Source organism: Brachycentrus maculatus, unplaced genomic scaffold, assembly GCF_059751285.1.
Source record: "Brachycentrus maculatus isolate JH-2025_06_01 unplaced genomic scaffold, ASM5975128v1 h1tg000315l, whole genome shotgun sequence".
Lineage (NCBI taxonomy): Eukaryota > Metazoa > Arthropoda > Insecta > Trichoptera > Brachycentridae > Brachycentrus > Brachycentrus maculatus.
The window spans coordinates 3,797,696-3,815,177 of NW_028281064.1; the positions used below are offsets into that span (position 1 = coordinate 3,797,696).

General features: G+C 32.1%; 2 protein-coding genes across 4 annotated transcripts in view; both read left to right on the forward strand.

Annotated features, from left to right (window-relative positions):
- Nucleotides 1–4,709, forward strand: part of LOC148304510 (uncharacterized) — a 178,121-nt gene extending 173,412 nt beyond the window's left edge. Inside the window, exons 18-22 of one of the 3 annotated variants that reach the window (XR_015838339.1) lie at nucleotides 631–816; nucleotides 1,412–2,035; nucleotides 2,895–2,963; nucleotides 3,255–3,683; nucleotides 4,020–4,709. Coding sequence is in view for 2 of the 3 variants with exons in the window: in XM_088268231.1 (XP_088124357.1) it covers nucleotides 631–816; nucleotides 1,412–2,035; nucleotides 2,895–2,963; nucleotides 3,255–3,410; nucleotides 4,020–4,460 (1,476 nt within the window). In the remaining variant the exon portion in view is untranslated. The remainder of the gene's footprint in view (nucleotides 1–630; nucleotides 817–1,411; nucleotides 2,036–2,894; nucleotides 2,964–3,254; nucleotides 3,684–4,019) is intronic. The other 2 variants (XM_088268231.1, XM_088268232.1) reach the window with 2 other exon arrangements.
- A 6,163-nt stretch (nucleotides 4,710–10,872) lies between these two features.
- On the forward strand, nucleotides 10,873–17,272 carry LOC148304512 (cathepsin L-like peptidase). The gene is made up of 5 exons (XM_088268249.1): nucleotides 10,873–11,028; nucleotides 11,326–11,470; nucleotides 13,328–13,533; nucleotides 16,673–16,871; nucleotides 17,111–17,272. The coding sequence occupies exons 1-5, from the start codon at nucleotides 10,886–10,888 to the stop codon at nucleotides 17,270–17,272; spliced, it is 855 nt and encodes a 284-aa protein (XP_088124375.1). The 5' UTR covers nucleotides 10,873–10,885.
- The last annotated feature ends 210 nt before the right edge of the window (nucleotides 17,273–17,482 follow it).

Here is a 17,482-nt window from a genome sequence, read left to right on the forward strand (position 1 = left end):
ATTCACTTACTGTATTTATCAATTTATTTCAATTTTATCTCTGAGGTGCGAATGTGCAAGTATGGGTATTTTCAGAACTTATAACCCGTCGGCTTATTGTCTCTAGTGTAGTGGTCACCACATTTGGCTACCGTGTTGAAGAGTCCCAGGTTGGATTCACAGGGGGGTCAAAATAAATATAAGTGATTTTTCACACTAATGTTTATTTAGTATAACCCTTGACTCATATTTGAACTGCAAGACTGATCACCTATCCTTCATGTATTTAATGATTAAGATAACTGTGCTTATAAACGATGTAGTGCCCTATAGGGTCCTACATATGGGTCCAGATAAGGGGTTAGAATAAGAAGAATTTTTAAATGTAAATAATATAACTGATGAATAACTACCCAATAAAGTTTTCACGTACATAAAATGCTAACATCAGGTAAAAATGATATCAAGGACTCGTTAAAGACGTTTTTATATTGGATTTCAAAAGAAAAAAATTGGGTTGAATGAATTTAAATAACATGTCTTTAGCAATAATATAAATACATATATGACTATGTTGATATCAAAATATATTTGTATGTCTTTTTGTCACAATTTAAATGTAATATGCAAACCTTTTTTTCCACATTTCAGAAAGAATTAGCATCCCAAAAGCGGATAACGGACAATGTTCGAGAAGAATTGTCAGACCATAAACGGATGCAGAAGGATATTGAAGACTCTTGCGCGTGTGAAGTGGCAACACTCAAAAAAGATTTGATCAAAACTCACAAACAACTTAGGGAACAAGAGATCACTATTACAGAATTACTCGAAGAGGTAAGAAAGATGGACCGCAAAAACAAAGTATTTTTATTGTTTTTTTTTATTTAAAAATATAAGATGCGTTAAATACCCTATTACATTTTAAAGAGACTCGAAATGAAAACAAATGCATTTAACTTAGTTGTACATGTTAACAAGAAAATAAGTTGATAGCGAAACTTTAAAGAACTTAAAATATAAAAATACAAAGGGTCAATTGAAGATTTTTATTTATTAAAAATAATCTTGTAAATTTTTGTGTTTATTTTTTTGTAGTGTCTCTTAAGAATGAATGAATGAATGTTTAATTTATATCTTTAATTCTTTTTAAGTATCTAACTATTTAATATCCTTTTGAATATAAAAATGATTTGGTGGATTTTCTTTTATTTAACAATGTTTTCTAATAATTTCTCCACATATATATGTTACTAAAATTAGCACCAGTAATTAACACATCATTTTAAATTCTTTATTTAATCTGCTTACGGTGAAATTAGTTACACATATTCCTACAAAAATATTCAAAATTAATTTGGTTCACAACATAGAGAAATATTTCATAGTAACTTAAAATGGCGATGGCTTATGTTCCGCAATTTTTTAACAGGTTCATACTTTAGAGAAGAAGCTGATAGACGTGACAAATGAATTGATAAAACAAAAAACAGAAGTAGATGAAAAAAACAAATCACTGCTTGATGAAATTCGAAATAAAACTATCGAAGTAGAAAGTTTACAGGCTGAACTAGCCAAATCTCAAGAAATGCCTTCAGCAGAAGAAGAATTAAGTCTTTCTGACCAGCCAGATGAAAATTGCAATCGGAAAGAAGAATCTATGCAAATTACTCAATCTTGCGAAGTAGTAAATGAATGTACACACATTCAGAAATGTTTAGATGGTACAATGATTGACAAAATTGAATGCGATGATATCCCAGCTGAAGAAATCTTACCTCAAATGCCACTGGCTATTGAATCGTCACATAATAATTCTAGCATATTACCGAACAAATTTTCAAGTGCTGCTTCTAATGGCAAAGTAGATATGTTGAAAAGTGAAAAACCTGAACTTCCTAAAAGAAAACCCAAAGTGTCACCAAGAATGCCTCCAAAACCGAGAACAGACGTAACAAAAAGGAAGGTCTTAAGAACTGGAATTGAAAATAATGAAAATAACGCATTACAAAATGATTCTTTGGACTGCCATGTTAATCAGATCCTTCCAAAGCAGGTAAATTTGATGGAAGTATTAAAACATATAAAGCTAACAGCGTCTTTTCAATTTGAATATTGATAAAATCTTTATAATAAATTAGTGTAGTGCTTCTAATCTCAGAGAAAAAAGTTTTCATAATCAATGTTTGAAGTGCCGGATTATAAATTTAATAACTTATTACATAAATACTCTACTTTAAGGTGCTGTCTCTGACTTTTATTGTGAATCAAAGCATTTTTTCTTCATAGTTTGTACAAATGTTTTTACATTTACTCGTATGTATATATATTCGATTTTAAAAAATATATTATAATCCAGCTGATCAAATAGCAACTTAGACTGTAAATCATGTTGAAGGGAGGTTTCAGTCACACTTATTTAACTTAAATTCTTTAAGTTTAACAAATGAGAATGAAATCTTTCAATTATGTGACTTATTACTCTTGATGACGACCAGACTATATTTTTATATATTGTTGTACAAAAAAACTTTAATTAAAACTTATTGTTCTTAAAAACTAATATTTCTTCTGGTGGGTTATTTTTGGCTTTTTATTTTGTTACTTAAAAATAAAAATTGCGTTGACTATGAATCAAATTAAAGTAAGGAAACTGCTTTTATTTTTACTTGAATCTTTATCAAAAGATCTTAAATGTACGTTTTTACATATGAAAATAATATTGGTAAAGCTTTATTGCAGACAACTTTCTGAGAGTTTCTATGGCGCTTCTAATAACTTTAAAAAATCTGCTGTTACTTCTTTGCTAATAATAGAAGACTATTGAATTTATTTAAAAATACATGTTTCAAACGTACAAAAAATTATTTAAATTAATTATTGTATTAGTAATCTCAATTGAAATAAATTTGCAGAAAGTACGTGAAAATGGACAATGTTTAAATAAAAATGGTGTGACTGCTAATACTACAATCCCAGAACAGGTAAATAAACAATTTTCGGTCCTTTAATTTCTTATTTTTGTATAAATAGATATACTTTCTACATAAATCTTTAGAAAAGATATTATATTTTATATTATTCCACATTCTTGTAACTTTTGTTAGTAATAAAAAATCTAGTTACAGTTATTGAAAAATATTGACAAAGATTCAATTCTTTCTTAAATTCGTGTTTATATTATTTTCATCACAACCAAACTCAAAGTTACAAGAATTATAAATACGTTTACTAATCCATTCTGATAAATACTAATTTTTCCTTTTCCTTGTTAGAAAAATAGCGCTGTTTCTAAACTATGTAGAAAGCAATCAGAGAGAAAAAGTGACTCTACAAAATCTGCACAGTCGACAGCTATCAAAAAAAACTTCATACCTTGGAGGGGTTCAGGAAGACTGCATTCATATATTTGCTTAACGAAACCGAAAAATGTTAATAACCTTTAAATAAAACTTATACATATAAGATTATGTAAAAAATCAAGGAAATATAAATATATTTTTGAAACAAAGAAAACCTTATACAATTAGGCGTTGGTTATATCTAAATGGGTATAACCATCAATAATGGTTTTGAATATTATGCAACAAAACTTATAATCATAAACTTTTTCTTTGTGCAAGACACTTAACACTGACTGGTTTTATACTAAAAAAAACTATATATTAAAAAAAGTAAGTCACAAATGCAGAATTCAACAAAAGGTAGAGAAGCCAAATTTAAATAAATATTTTTATGTGTGGCTGATTTACATTGCTTCCATAAAAACTCACTGTGATGTGTACTATCATATAGCTTTCTTCTTTCCTCATCATCCTATCCTGCTGTCGATTTTGCAATCCACATACGAATATGCATAGCATATAGCATCGGTATACATATTTGTATATATATTTCTTCATGATTTTGCCTATTTTTATAATTTCGATCTCTTTAATTTTGAATTAACAAGCTTTTATCGTGTTTGTTGTCTTTTTTGTTGCAGTTATTATCCCATAATATATAAATGAAATTGGACTAATTAGTTATTTTGCTTTCAGACTAATGAAACCAATGTACGTGTCGAAATGAGGAAGGAACTACCATTCAACTACTCTAACAATATTAACCTCAAAAGATTTAATTCTCTCTCAGAGCCTAGGAATGAATATACTAAAGATCTGCCTCTGGTAATGAGTAAATCCGATTCCGCCGTTATTCACAATAGCTCGTCAGCGAAGGAACTGATTGCCAGTTTCAACAGCATGAAGGAGTTAAATAAACCGACTAATGTATTGCACGAAACAAAGTCCAAGCAATTTACTAATCTCTCTAACGGACAACCAAAAGCAGTTGGGAGTTTGGTCTTCGACAGGGTAACAAAACTTTCAAATAGTTTGGGTAACGCCAAGATACAGATGGGTTTAAAGAGGTCAGTATCGATGATAGCGGACAGTAAGACCGCCCCTACGAAAGCGGTCTTTGTGTACTCGGATTTATAGGATTACGTAACATAATATTTATGTACTGTCCCACCCAATGTATAAATACAACGTATGTTCACGTGTATAAACTTTTCTTTAGTTCCCAGTGCCAATTGATTTTTATAAAACGAATTTATAGAATTAGCGATACTCGAGTTATAACACCGAATGTATTTTATTTTATTTAAGTGTGAATTTATGATGAGTTTGTAAACCCTATTTATAATCATAATTGTGACATATTACAAATACATTTATTTAACAAAATTTTATTAGTTTCATTCTAAACCTAATCATGTTATTATTTTTATTGTTCTCTTCCGCCTCATACATACGAGGGGTGTTCAAAAAGTATCAAAGCTTATTATTTCCCGTGTAAACTAATGAAACGTAGAAGGTTTCCCAATGGTCATCCTTAGTTTACATATAAAGGAGACACTCATGCTCAGCAGTGATTTTTTTCCCGCCTGCAGAAAGTCATTTTCCAAATTACCAATGTTATTATCTAAATATTCTGGAGCGTTTTGCGTGAAGAGTATCCCTTGAAACCAATTTTGTCAAGTGAAATATTATAAATTTACATTAAAACTTTAAATTGAGACAAAAAAACAAATAAGGTTTGTTTTCAAGGGATAGAAAGATTGACAAAGGGAATGAATGATGCACTAAAATCAGTTGTGCCAAATTAAATCCTAACAGCAGAAGCTAAACTGGTAGTGCATAATGGAGTCTTGGTACCAATCTTTATGTATGGATGTGAAGCATGGAGTTGCCAAAAGATTAATAACTGTAATAATTTTGGATAATTTATACATACAGCGTTAGTGCTTCACTGTGTTTGAACTGGGAAAAAGGAGGGTAGTGGAAATGATTTAGCAAACAAATGCGTTTTTTTTCTGAAGATCTTCTCACTCTCACTGTTTGTAACTACTGGAGGAAGAGCATTCCATGCCATCCATCCCGCAACATCAAAGGCATGCTCGCCAAACTTAGCGCACTGGTTGCGAGCTGGTAAGATCACTTTACCCGTAGCAGTTTTTTTAGCCGATCAAAAGGTGAGATGTCTATCAACCAATTCTTCTAGAATGCAAAGCTCTTTTATATACCCTGGAATCATACTATGTATTGATTTATACATTAGTAAATGGTTATACTTAAACTCACCATTTATTTTTGTCCTCAAAACGGGACATCTACCAATTTTTACGTAATAGTATGTGTATTCAAGAAAACACATATTTTTTCATAGTTTGTATGTATTAATAAAAAGAAAAGGATTGTTGATAAAGAAAGTAAGAGGAATAAATAATATAAATATGAAAAAACTATTTTATTTTATATTGGGACAGGCTATCTAAAAACGGGACGGTCCCGTTCAAAATGAGACGTATGGTCACTTTAGTTTACTCTACCTTTTTAGAAAAGTGTAACCAGTGCAGTTCATGCAGTTGAAATGCGTTCTCTCAGACGAATATGCAGCAAAACGATGTATAATAAGAGTAGATATTCAAATGGTGAAATAAATAATCACTTCAAGGTTGAGATAAACATTATCGATAAAATTAAAAAGAAGTCTTGAGATGGTTTGAACATGTGAAATGAACAAGCAAAGAAAAAATGGTAAAGCATTATTACTATTATTATAGAGAATATATAAGGCGAAAGCAGGTGGAAATAGAAGCAGAGAAAGACAGAGGAAAACTTGGCTTGATCAATTACTCAAAACTGGTCGGGTTAGGAGTGGGAGTCGGTTATGTATGAAGAGATGCTAGAATGTGGAAGAAAGCAAAGAAAAATTCCAAAGACTGGGTAGTATTGCTCTCTATTTTCGGGTAATGGTTAGGTACTTAGTTATCAAATTCAGTAAAATTATTTTTGTTTCTTTTAATTATAAATATCTATACATGCAAATAAACCTTCACCATGATATTTTGATGACTTCAGTAAAACGATTTAAAAACTCCCTGGTCATAAAACCTACAGAGTGGTTTGAAAATGTCTGAATTGTGTAAGTTTTTCAAATGTGTTCTTATAATTTACTAAAGTATTTCAAGTCAAAACTATCTTCAGGTTATTTATCTATCTTCAGGTTATTTACACATAAAGTTTGTCTATATTAAAAAATGTTTACATTATTTTCTTTGAAACTATATTAATCACTTGAAGCAAATGAATTGCATTACAAAAAAAGAAAATGTGAATTCATCAATCAATAAAATATATTTTCTTTTTTAACAATCTGTAGTTTTTTTTTTATTAATCACGAATTTAATATAAACAATTTTATGTGCTTGAGTTTTCTTTAAACAGAATTGCTTTTTTACAAGTAATGGAAGTAATTCTCATAATTATAGTCACTCACATTTTTTGTAAGTTTTTATTACTAGTCAAAGTGTATAAATTGTTACAATTTAAACAAGTAAATAACAAGATAAATTATTTTTAAATGTCTGTTATAGGTTTAATATAATTTCAATATTATTTTAGAGAGAAAATGAAGTTCTTAATACTCTTTAGCACAATTTTAGTGCTAACCGAATGTATTCCTTCCCAGAAGCAAATAAAAAGGAAATGGCCAGGTTTTAAGGTAAATATTGCTTTCATCTTCTTCAGTTCATTTCCGTCCGCTAATGGACAAAGGCTTTCTCCATCTGTTTCCTATCGCCCTATCCTATGCAGTCTAGATCCATGTCGTGCCAGCATGCCGGACCAAGACCATATTCATTTATTTATTTAAACTTCATGTACAGAAAAGAAATAAGTACATTGACGGGCTCATTGCTAAAAAAGCTATAATCCTCAGACCTACCAAAAACAGACTTATATAATATTGGTCAAAACGTTTGATACCATATATAGCTGTTTGCAATAGATAGTACTTGAACATTTTTTAAAAACATAAATTACAAATTGATGATAGTAAAGATTCGATGGAAAAAGGGAGTTTAGGGAAGGGGGTAGAGGAAACAACTAAGGGAGGAGGTTTGATGGATAGTTAGGATTCTAATAATAGATAGTAATGTCTCAGACGTTTCTTAAAAGTTATAAGAGAAGGTGTATTTTTAACAAGGAGAGGTTATTCATTTCATAGTCTGGCCGGTTAGACAGAGAAGGAATTACTGAAGAATGATTCAATTCAATTAAATTAAATTTATTAAAAAAATAATGGATCCATTACAAAAAAACATAAAGTAAGCAAGAAGACTCTTGTTAAAGATATAGAAGAATTCCGCTTCGGAATACTCCTTCAGACATATGGAACAGATTAATATCCAGTGTGATTTGTTTATCATAGCAGTAGCCCTTCCTACTGGCATAACCATTGGCAGGTTGGTCCTCTATATAAGAATGTGAAACAATCTACGCCGATGCTATCTTAGGTAACTATCGGGAACATACAGACCAATGTTCCAGATAATTTCAGGATTATCAATCATACCGCGCAACAATAGATAAAAATGCGTAATCAAATACGCATTCCTTCTAGTTTATAAACTATCGTAGCCAAGCATACCCTGGAAAAACCCGGGCGGGTAGAGTCAAGGATAATAGCCGTACTCTCTCATGTAGAGATACCTCAGACCTCAGAGACTTCATTTGGACTTTCTCTACCATAAGAGAGTACTTAAGCTCGTGTGTTATTGATTTGGCACTTCGTGGTAAAATCTATCCATTTTTAATTAAAATTTTACTTGGTAAATACCACTATTACCACAAACACTGGTGTTTTAAAATGATGGGGAATGCATCGAAACACGTGTCACAGTAGATTTTAAGAAATATTTTATTTTATATTTTATGGTATTTATTAAGTAAAACATTAATTTAAAATGAGTTATAAAGACTTCTCAGTACCTGGGTATTTTCAAAAACCCTGGCAGTACCTACGCAGAACCAATCCTAGCATTTTCAATACATTACCACTGAACGCCTGTATGTGAAATGTCAGGGTGCTCACAAAATGATGTGTTATGGCGAGGAATGGAAAGTGTTCGGCAATGTTTATTTTCTCTATATTCAATTGAAAAAAGGCGAATCAATCTAGTTATCCATCGAGCCATTCTATCCTGAGTTAGACTGCTTTGTAGCTACATGATTTGTTGATTCTCTTACCCTTCACGAGCCCCATGAAACGGAATGTCCAAAGTGCAAAACATGACAACAATTTTTTATTTTTTTTATTTTTTTGACTTTTTGACTTTGAGGTAGTGCCTCTAACATTTGGCATATAAAATAAAATAAAAATTTAATACAAAAGGGTCAACATAACATAAAAAGAGAAGGAATAAAACAATATGAAAAGGAAAATAAAATTATATATGGCAGTTTTGTACATTTCAATTCAATTCAAACCCTTATCTGCACCCCAATGGTGCATAGGGCACTGCATTATATAAACACAGTGTTATCTTGATCGTTAACATACAAAGGAAAGGTCATCAGCCCTCTGCTTCAGGTACCAGTCCAGGGTAATATTTAATAAATATTAGAGTGAAAAAATCACTTATATATCCCCTTGGGAATCGAACACGGGACCTCCAGAACGGTAGCCGAGCGAAACATTGTACATTTAAATAAAGAAATAAATGAATATATAAATATATGGTATATAATATATATCACGCCGCTTATCCACATGAATAAGCTGAAATAATAGAATGCCACACCACTCTGTCTTTGCAAACATGCATCTTCTGTTCATGCATCTCCTCATTCATAACAGCCGATTATTTTTACTTCTATCAGGTTAGCTTCTAGCGGCCAGCCGTTTTCAAGTACTCGACATACCTGATCGTGCCAAGCTTTGTTCGGTCGTTCTCTGCTCCTTTTTCCAAATATATTCTCCTCATAAATTTGTTTTACCGTTCTTTCCTCATGTTATATCTTTGAGATGAGCATGGTCACTTCGAGACACCCAATACGTTGCAAACTGAGATCTTGCCCAATGTTTGAGCGAAACAGGTGGATTCTCCAAATGGAGTGTGATGCCCACAACATCGACTCCCTGAACCCGCAGGAGATGCTAAAAAGCGGAGTCGTCACCAAATTATACTTGGACTACCTGGAAAGTTTAATTGTGGAGATGAAAAACTACAATGAAGGAGGATAAACGTCGGAGCCGGATAATACTTACGGAGCTAAATGCAGTGGAGTGAAGCGGCTGAACGCTGCTCTAACCTCTTTTTCTCTCCCAAATAATGTATACCCGAAAGCACTAAAGCAAAAGTGCAAGAATCCCGTACCCGTAACATGACCTTGCATATATAAGCAGGGTGCAAAAAAATGTGAGGGGAGGAGAAAAAAAAAAAGAAAAAATACGATGCAAACTTGCAATCAATAATGAAATGATAGAACAAGTTGTGCAATTCAAGTATTTGGGTGTCGAAGTGTCCAGCAGCAATAACCTCTACAATGAGGTAAGAGAGCAAGCAAACAAGGCCTCTGTTGTAGCTGGATGCTTAAAAAATTTTGTATGGAGAAACAAATACATGCTGAAAGAGAGTAAGGTGAGGATCTATAAAACCTGCATAAGACCGATCTTGACATACGGCACGGAAACAAGAGCCGACACCGCGAGAACAAAAAGCCTTCTTAGGACATCAGAAATGAAGACTCTACCACCCATTGCAGGCCTAACACTTCGCGACAGAGTTAGAAACTCAGAAATAAGAAAAATCTGCGATGTTGAAGATGTTGTGTGATGGGGAATAGAAAGAAGACGTTTCTGGAGAGATCATGTGGGAAGAGCGAGTTCGGATCGAGTGGTGAGGGTGGCAGCGGACAGCAGCATAGGCGGGATCAGACCCCCAGGAAGTCCACCTAAACGATAGAAGGTTAGCTGGTCTTCCACCTCCCAGGAGCGACCCGAGAATGACAGGACTTAGTCCTAAAAGAAGAAGAAGAAGATCTTTCCTCACTCATTCATTCCACATGTTCCAACACACATTTCTTAATTTTATCAATAATGCTTATCTCAGCTTTGCATTCCTTCCTCATTTCATCATTCGAACACCTATCATACATCGTTTTGCCGCACATTCGTCTGAGAGATTCTTTTGAGAGAGCTTTTCGACTGCATTTAGTCTACTTTCATCCTTCTTTTGCCAAATCCATGCTTCACTTCCATACATTAGGATTGGAACCAGGACTCCGTTGTGCACTGCCAGTTTAGCTTATGGAGAAAGGTTTTTATTTACTATAACAGATTTCAGTGCACCAGTCACTCTGTTCCTAGCATTCACTCTCCTTTCTTTATCTTTATCAATCCTTCCATCCCTAGAAAACATACTTCCCAAGTATACGAAATCATCAACCTGTTCCATAATTTATAATGTCATACATCCATTATCTCTCTCGAGTTATGATTTTAATTACAAATCTTCACTGTTTCTTAGGCAAAATATAATAGGCAGTGTGATAGTGATAAAGAAGAACAATCAAGGATGGAAATATTTATAGAAAATTCGAAAAAAATTGCAGAGCACAACCAGAAATTCGATGAAGGTTTGGTTCCTTTCAGTCAGAAAGTAAATAAGTTTACTGACTTTTTCCCTTCTGAATTGAGGAGAAAGAATGGCTACACAAGGTACGTAACAAAATATAAATATAAAAATTAAAAATTACAAAAACGGCATCTGACTAGTATTTCCATTTAGTGTACAAAATGTACCACCTCAATAAGATACAATAAGTTACACTACTCCCAGCTGAACCTAAAAATATTTTATATGTCAAAATAAGACTGCTCTGTTAAAAAAGACTAGTAGTAGTAGACTACTGCTGATGGATTTTTAAATAAAATATTCTTCAGAATTTTAGCAAAAATCATACATTCCTATTGATCTCATGGTTGTAATGATAATTATTTTGTTATGTTTGTCAGCTCTCTGTCACAAAAGTTACTCGGGAAACCATATATCTCACCAACAAACTTTATCATCCCTAACGGTGTGGACTGGAGAGCTAAAAGAGCTGTCACTCCTGTTAAAGACCAAGGCGCATGTGGTTCTTGCTGGGCATTCAGCGCGGTAAGATACATTATTTATAAGACAAGAAAGATGTCATGTTAAGTAAAGAGGGTCAGCTACAAATTTGGCATTGAAGGTTTGAAGATTGTCAATAGGGTCTTATCAAAAATCAGGAACATCTTAAATATCTAAAATGCATGTTACCATAATGTTTTAAGATTTTGTTTTCATTTAGGATTATCTGCTTTAAAAATGAGAATATTTAAGCGTCTCGTCATTGGATTACTCTCGTAAGTAGGCTTACCATAATTATGAAGCTCTAAACCAGGACAGTTAGGGGAAAAAAAAGGAAATACATTGGAACCTTTTACAACAAGCACAATTCCTTCCAGCATCTTATTCGTTAAGCAAAATACTCCTTAAGCGAAACATTTTTTCCCATGGAAATCAATGTAAAATACGATAATGCGTTTCAAGCCGAAAGAATACAAAATTTTGATGTATTTTTTATTAACATTTATTTATATAAAATTACCTACAAATCGTTAAGGAGTGTAACAACTTCGAATACAATTTAAATAAATAAAAAGCTGAATAAACACTTAATATGTGACAAATAATAAATTCTTTTTCAACTAGAAAACTGTCTAAAGACATTTTGCCGACGCTTTAAAATTTGGCGTGAATGTGTCACAGCATGATCACTGAATAAATTTGTAGCCCGAATAGCCACCCATAATTCTATGTAAAAAATGCACCGTCTGGATAGATAAATCGACAGTGCTCGCGTAAACTGGGACAAAATCTATGAAACCGGGACAATCCCGGTCAAACCGGGACGTATGGTAAGCCTACTCATAAGACATATTATTTACAGCATAATAATAAAAAATACCAGTTGTTTCTGGTATGTATTACTCAATTTTATGTACTTTGCCAAAAAAATAAACAATAATAATAAAACTCTTATCCGCACCCCAATGGTGCATAGGGCACTGCTTCATATAAACGCAGTGTTATCTTGATCGTTTACACATGAAGGAAAGGTAATCAGCCCTCCGCTTCAGGTACCAGTCCAGGGTAATATTGAATAACAGTGAAAAAATCACTTATATTTATTTGACCCCCCCCGGGAATCTAACCCGGGACCTCCAGAACGGTAGCCGGGCGTGCTGACCATTACACTACGGATTGCCGAAAAAAAAGACGCATTATCACAAGCGTTAGCTACATCCCCTTCCTTCGCGTTCCATGCAAATATGTAGAAAACCCTACATTATGCAAAGCTGATCCAGTCGACATTCTTCTCTAGATAAAAAGTTGGAAGTTTTTAACACAATATAAACTCATCCAATAATTTAAGCGATTTAAAGGCATGAATTGAACTGGATCTATTCCAATAAAAATGAGCTTTAAAAAATTCCAATTTTACACAAGTCTTCCACGTACATAAATAAACATACTTTAGTATAATATTATTTTATTTGCGCACTATCCTAGTCCTTAACAAAAAATATTTATATCATTAACTTACTACTACCAATTAGTAACTATTAATTATATTTCTCATACATATACTCATATATTTTGCATTTCTATTTTTTTACTGACATATAATGTTCCATTTTTATGTCATTTTAACTCATTTAATTGATTTTTTATAATTTGTTACTGGCCCTTTCTGTATAACGCAAAGCTAATGAAAACAACTGAGACATTGAGTTTAACACAGTAACCAAACCCACAAATCAATATCCTACAGAGGTGTACATTCGTTCCTTTACTTAGCGCCTTAGTACCGGATATTAATACCTACAATACATTTAAAAAGATTGAGATATAAATCAATTGTTTTTCACTGTGCGCAGATTAAAAACAATATAAAAAATAATTTAATTGGCGATGCTTTGTCTTCAGATTGGTGCTGTAGAATCACAGAACTTCATCAAAACAAAAAAACTAGTCTCCCTATCTGAACAGAACCTAATTGACTGCAGTAATTCTTATGGTAATGTGGGCTGTAGTGGAGGTGTCATGCAAAACTCTTTCCAGTATATTAAAAATAACAAAGGAATAAGTACAGAGAGTGCCTATCCCTATGAGGAAAAGGAAAATGTTTGCAGGTAAAATTATTCTTTGTATTTATTGTAAAATTATTTTATATGAGCGAAAGAAAAAGAAACAACTGACTGTGTTTAGAAAAACAACAAAATCTTGACAAACCAATTTTTGCAGGTGGACAAAAAGCCCCGTATACTATTTATAATGGTTCAATTAACAAATAAAAACTACCTCTGGTTAAAAAATAGACAGTGGTTATAATATATCTGCATATTGTTTTTAAAATGCATTGGTAAATTTGACAGTAATAACTATAAGTTAAAAATAAAAGACAATTTCAAAAATATTTGAGTTATTGGTCGCTGTGGGTATTTGCTTTTGCACATCTGCACATGGTCAATTGCTTGAAGGAATCGAAAGATTAATTAAATAGTAATCATTAATTCATTTTTAATAATTCATTAACTAATATTGGAGCTGGAATAAATGATCTAGCTGTATTTTGTCTTTTTTTGATAGCGATAATCTCGTTTATTGTGAGCAAGAAGCAGGTAATGCAGTGATTCTTGCTTATTATTATTATAAGCAAGACGAACCTCAGGAGGCAAAGGTGTATAATGTGTGTAAGGAATGTTATTTGTTGATGATTGTTTACATATTTCGATTGAAGCGTAGTTAGGTAGACGCTTGACTGTGAAACTAGCATCACGGGTTCGATTCCCGCCAATTGCTAAATAAATTCAAGAAATTTTTATTTTCAATTTGTTTAGGTGTTTGTGATATGTTTTTCACATCTACCTTCCCTATCCTATCTTATCTGCAGACAAGCATTTCAAATAAAGGCTTTGCAAATTTTCCTTTAAAAAAATTTAAACTTATGGTTTGAAGGAGATTATAGATCTGAGTGTGAAATAATAATAAATAGGAAAATTTTGGGATAGCAAATGATTTTGTATATTTTGGAAGTATGTTTTCTAGGGATGTAAAGATTGATTAAGATATAGAAAGGAGAGTGAGTGAAACACATAAATCAGTTGTAAAAAAACATAAGTGGAATGTAAACTAGCCGTTCAACTGTCCTGGTACCAACTCTAATGTATGAAGGTAATGCATGGAGTTGGCAAAGGAAAGATAAAAGTAGACTCAATATTGTCCAATTGTGATCACTAAGACAAATTTATACATTTTGGTATTTTTCAGTAAAATTGTCAATCCTCGCAAAATATCAAATATCATTTTTAAAAGAATAGTAATTGCAAAAAAAAAAGTTTATTACAAACCTTAGAAATTACTTTTATTTATATTTTTTAAATTATAAAAATGACGAAATTCACAGATTTTTCTATATAAAGCAGAGTGTGAAAATGAAAGCAATTTTTATGATTCAAATTGTTTCTTACTATCGAATGCTGGTATTTTAGTCTTGGGCAATATTTTCGCACGTAAAACATAATATTTTGCCTTCTGGCCAGGTACTGTCATCGAGGCTTCTGTCACCATCTTTACGCAGCATTCTACAAGGCCTACTGTGACAGGGGAAGGAGGATATAATAAAAAATGGTCTTCGATTTATAAAATCTCTTCTTAGAAGCTGTCCAATATTTTAATTGAAATTGGTGGTGGAACAACTTGTGATTCTGCACTAATAATTATTTCTATGTAATCGGTAGCTTGAAAATTGAGCTTCGGTAACTCAAATAATCTAAAGGTGTTAGCATTTGCCTTCTTTCGAGCTTCGATGATTCTTCTCAAGCCCAGCTCCCATATGTGGCATCTGGTATCCAATAACATTGTTTGCTATTGGATACCAGATGCCACTAAAACACTAAACCTAAGTCTACAGGGTGAGCAAAAAAGGATTTCTTTGTGTGTCTTTGTTGTGTTCGGACGATAATATAGTGGACAAAGTGTTTCTCTTGGCACTCGATGTTGAAGGTTCAGGGAATGATTTTAAATTTACATATTTTATAATTAGAAGTAAAATATTCTTAAATATTCTTATGTAATATATTATTTTGGACGGAAGTGTTGTAACCTTACTTTGATAATTTATAATTTTTCATTTTATTATTCGTTTTTTCATTTCGTTTTATGTTCGGTTATTTTTAATTCATTTTTTACGATTCAATAATGCTTATCATAATTTTTCTATTGTTTCTTCGATCTGACCATGGTGTGCCAAATATGGGACAATCTACCTCATAATATCTATGGTAGTATCAGGTTTAGATGATTTCTTGAATGTTTTTTGCAGATACATTGTGGCACATTTTATAAAACATTATAAAATAAAACTAAAACTTTGTTTTTAACCAAAGCATTATTAGTATTTTTCTCCGACCGATTTCAACAAGAACTTTCATCTTCAGGGATGAACATGTATATGTCTAAACACACTCAATATATGTGTCGCCTACTTTCAAAATCCGCCATATCAATGCTAGTCAATTTTACAAAAAATGCAAAATTCTCCGGGTAACATTTATGTTTCAATGATTTATCTATCTTTAGATAAAATATTATGAAATAGAGAATTTTCCCATTTTTTTTTAAATTTTTTCAGTACATATTTTTAAAAAAAAACATGAGACACAAACCGATAATGACGTCATCTTAATTTTTGACCTATCCCTGCTCTTTGATTGGCCGATTGGGTCAGAAGGCAAGTTTCATGAATATAGCGGAATTTGAAATACAACGCTGTTTTTAAGTATTTTTTAGCAGGGTTTTGAAGTTTATAAGTATTTTAAACAATAAAACCCACAATTGGCATTCCGTAGAGTATTTATTTCAAAATCTTATAAAATTAGATCTGGCGGATTTTGAAAGTAGGCGACACATATACTCATATGAATCAACCAGGTGTTCAAATAAAAAGTATGTCTCATAAACATATTTTCCAATGAGAGGGGAAATTTAAAAGGGTTATCAGTTAAAAGGGATGAAATTCATGAACAAAATTTTGACTAACTCATCTTACTTCAGTTTTTGAGATTATTTGTTTAATTTATGTGCTTCGTTCTCATTTATATAAACAAAATAGATTCATGGTTTAATTTTACGCTCACATGGGGTAGTAAAGACAAACATCTTTATCCTGATGCGTCCCAATTATGAATAATCAAATAAATTTACAATTTTGTAATAATTTTAAATTTTATTTGTACAAAATAATTCCATTTACTGTTTTATCTATCACAGATTTAATCCTCTGAATGTTGGTGGTATCGTTTCCGGCTTTGTAAACCTTCCATATGGGAATGAGAAGAAACTAAAAGAAGCCATTGCTGTTTTTGGACCTATCTCTGTAGCCATGGATGCCTCCCATGATTCATTTGCCTTCTACAGTTCAGGAATCTACTTTGAGGCGAATTGTTCTTCATCTAAACTCGACCATGCTGTATGTCTTTACATGATACTTTTTTTCTAAAGTTTACCTATTATTTAGTTCCATCATCAATTCTTAAATGATGAATTGAAATTGTGGAGTGACACAATGATTTTTTTTAAAATCAATCTTATAAGATGTCTTGCTTCATTTACTTCTGGTAGCTAGTAAGCAGCCATTTTACTGTTGATGATCTGAAATGAATTGGTGCCAAAATTCCTCGCATAAAGGGCATTTTGTGATTTTTTCAGGTTCTGGCTGTTGGCTATGACACCGATAAAAATGGACAAGATTACTGGATTATAAAAAACTCCTGGGGCACATCTTGGGGCCAAAAAGGATACATGTTTATAGCTCGTAATAAAAACAACCACTGTGGAATAGCTACAGAACCCATATTTCCCACAGTTTGAAAATACAATAGGCAACCCAAATATTTTTTTGTAAAATAGAAACAATGCAAAAATATATAATGCTTGAATAAAACTGTTTTGAAATCACTTTCAAATTTCAGTACAATATATTCGATTAAGTTATATGATAAATATTATAGTATAATCATTCCATATTCTTTACTTAATAGTATTTTTTTATTTCTCTATGTAAAGCAGATAAAATAAAGT

Bases quoted from the DNA above. Each gene is read 5' to 3' on its own strand.
- LOC148304512 (XM_088268249.1), top strand. From the start codon at position 10,886: ATGGAAATATTTATAGAAAATTCGAAAAAAATTGCAGAGCACAACCAG. The intron at 13,534-16,672 runs GTAAAATTATTC...TATCTATCACAG, and splicing joins GAAAAGGAAAATGTTTGCAG to ATTTAATCCTCTGAATGTTG. The intron at 16,872-17,110 runs GTATGTCTTTAC...TGATTTTTTCAG, and splicing joins CATCTAAACTCGACCATGCT to GTTCTGGCTGTTGGCTATGA.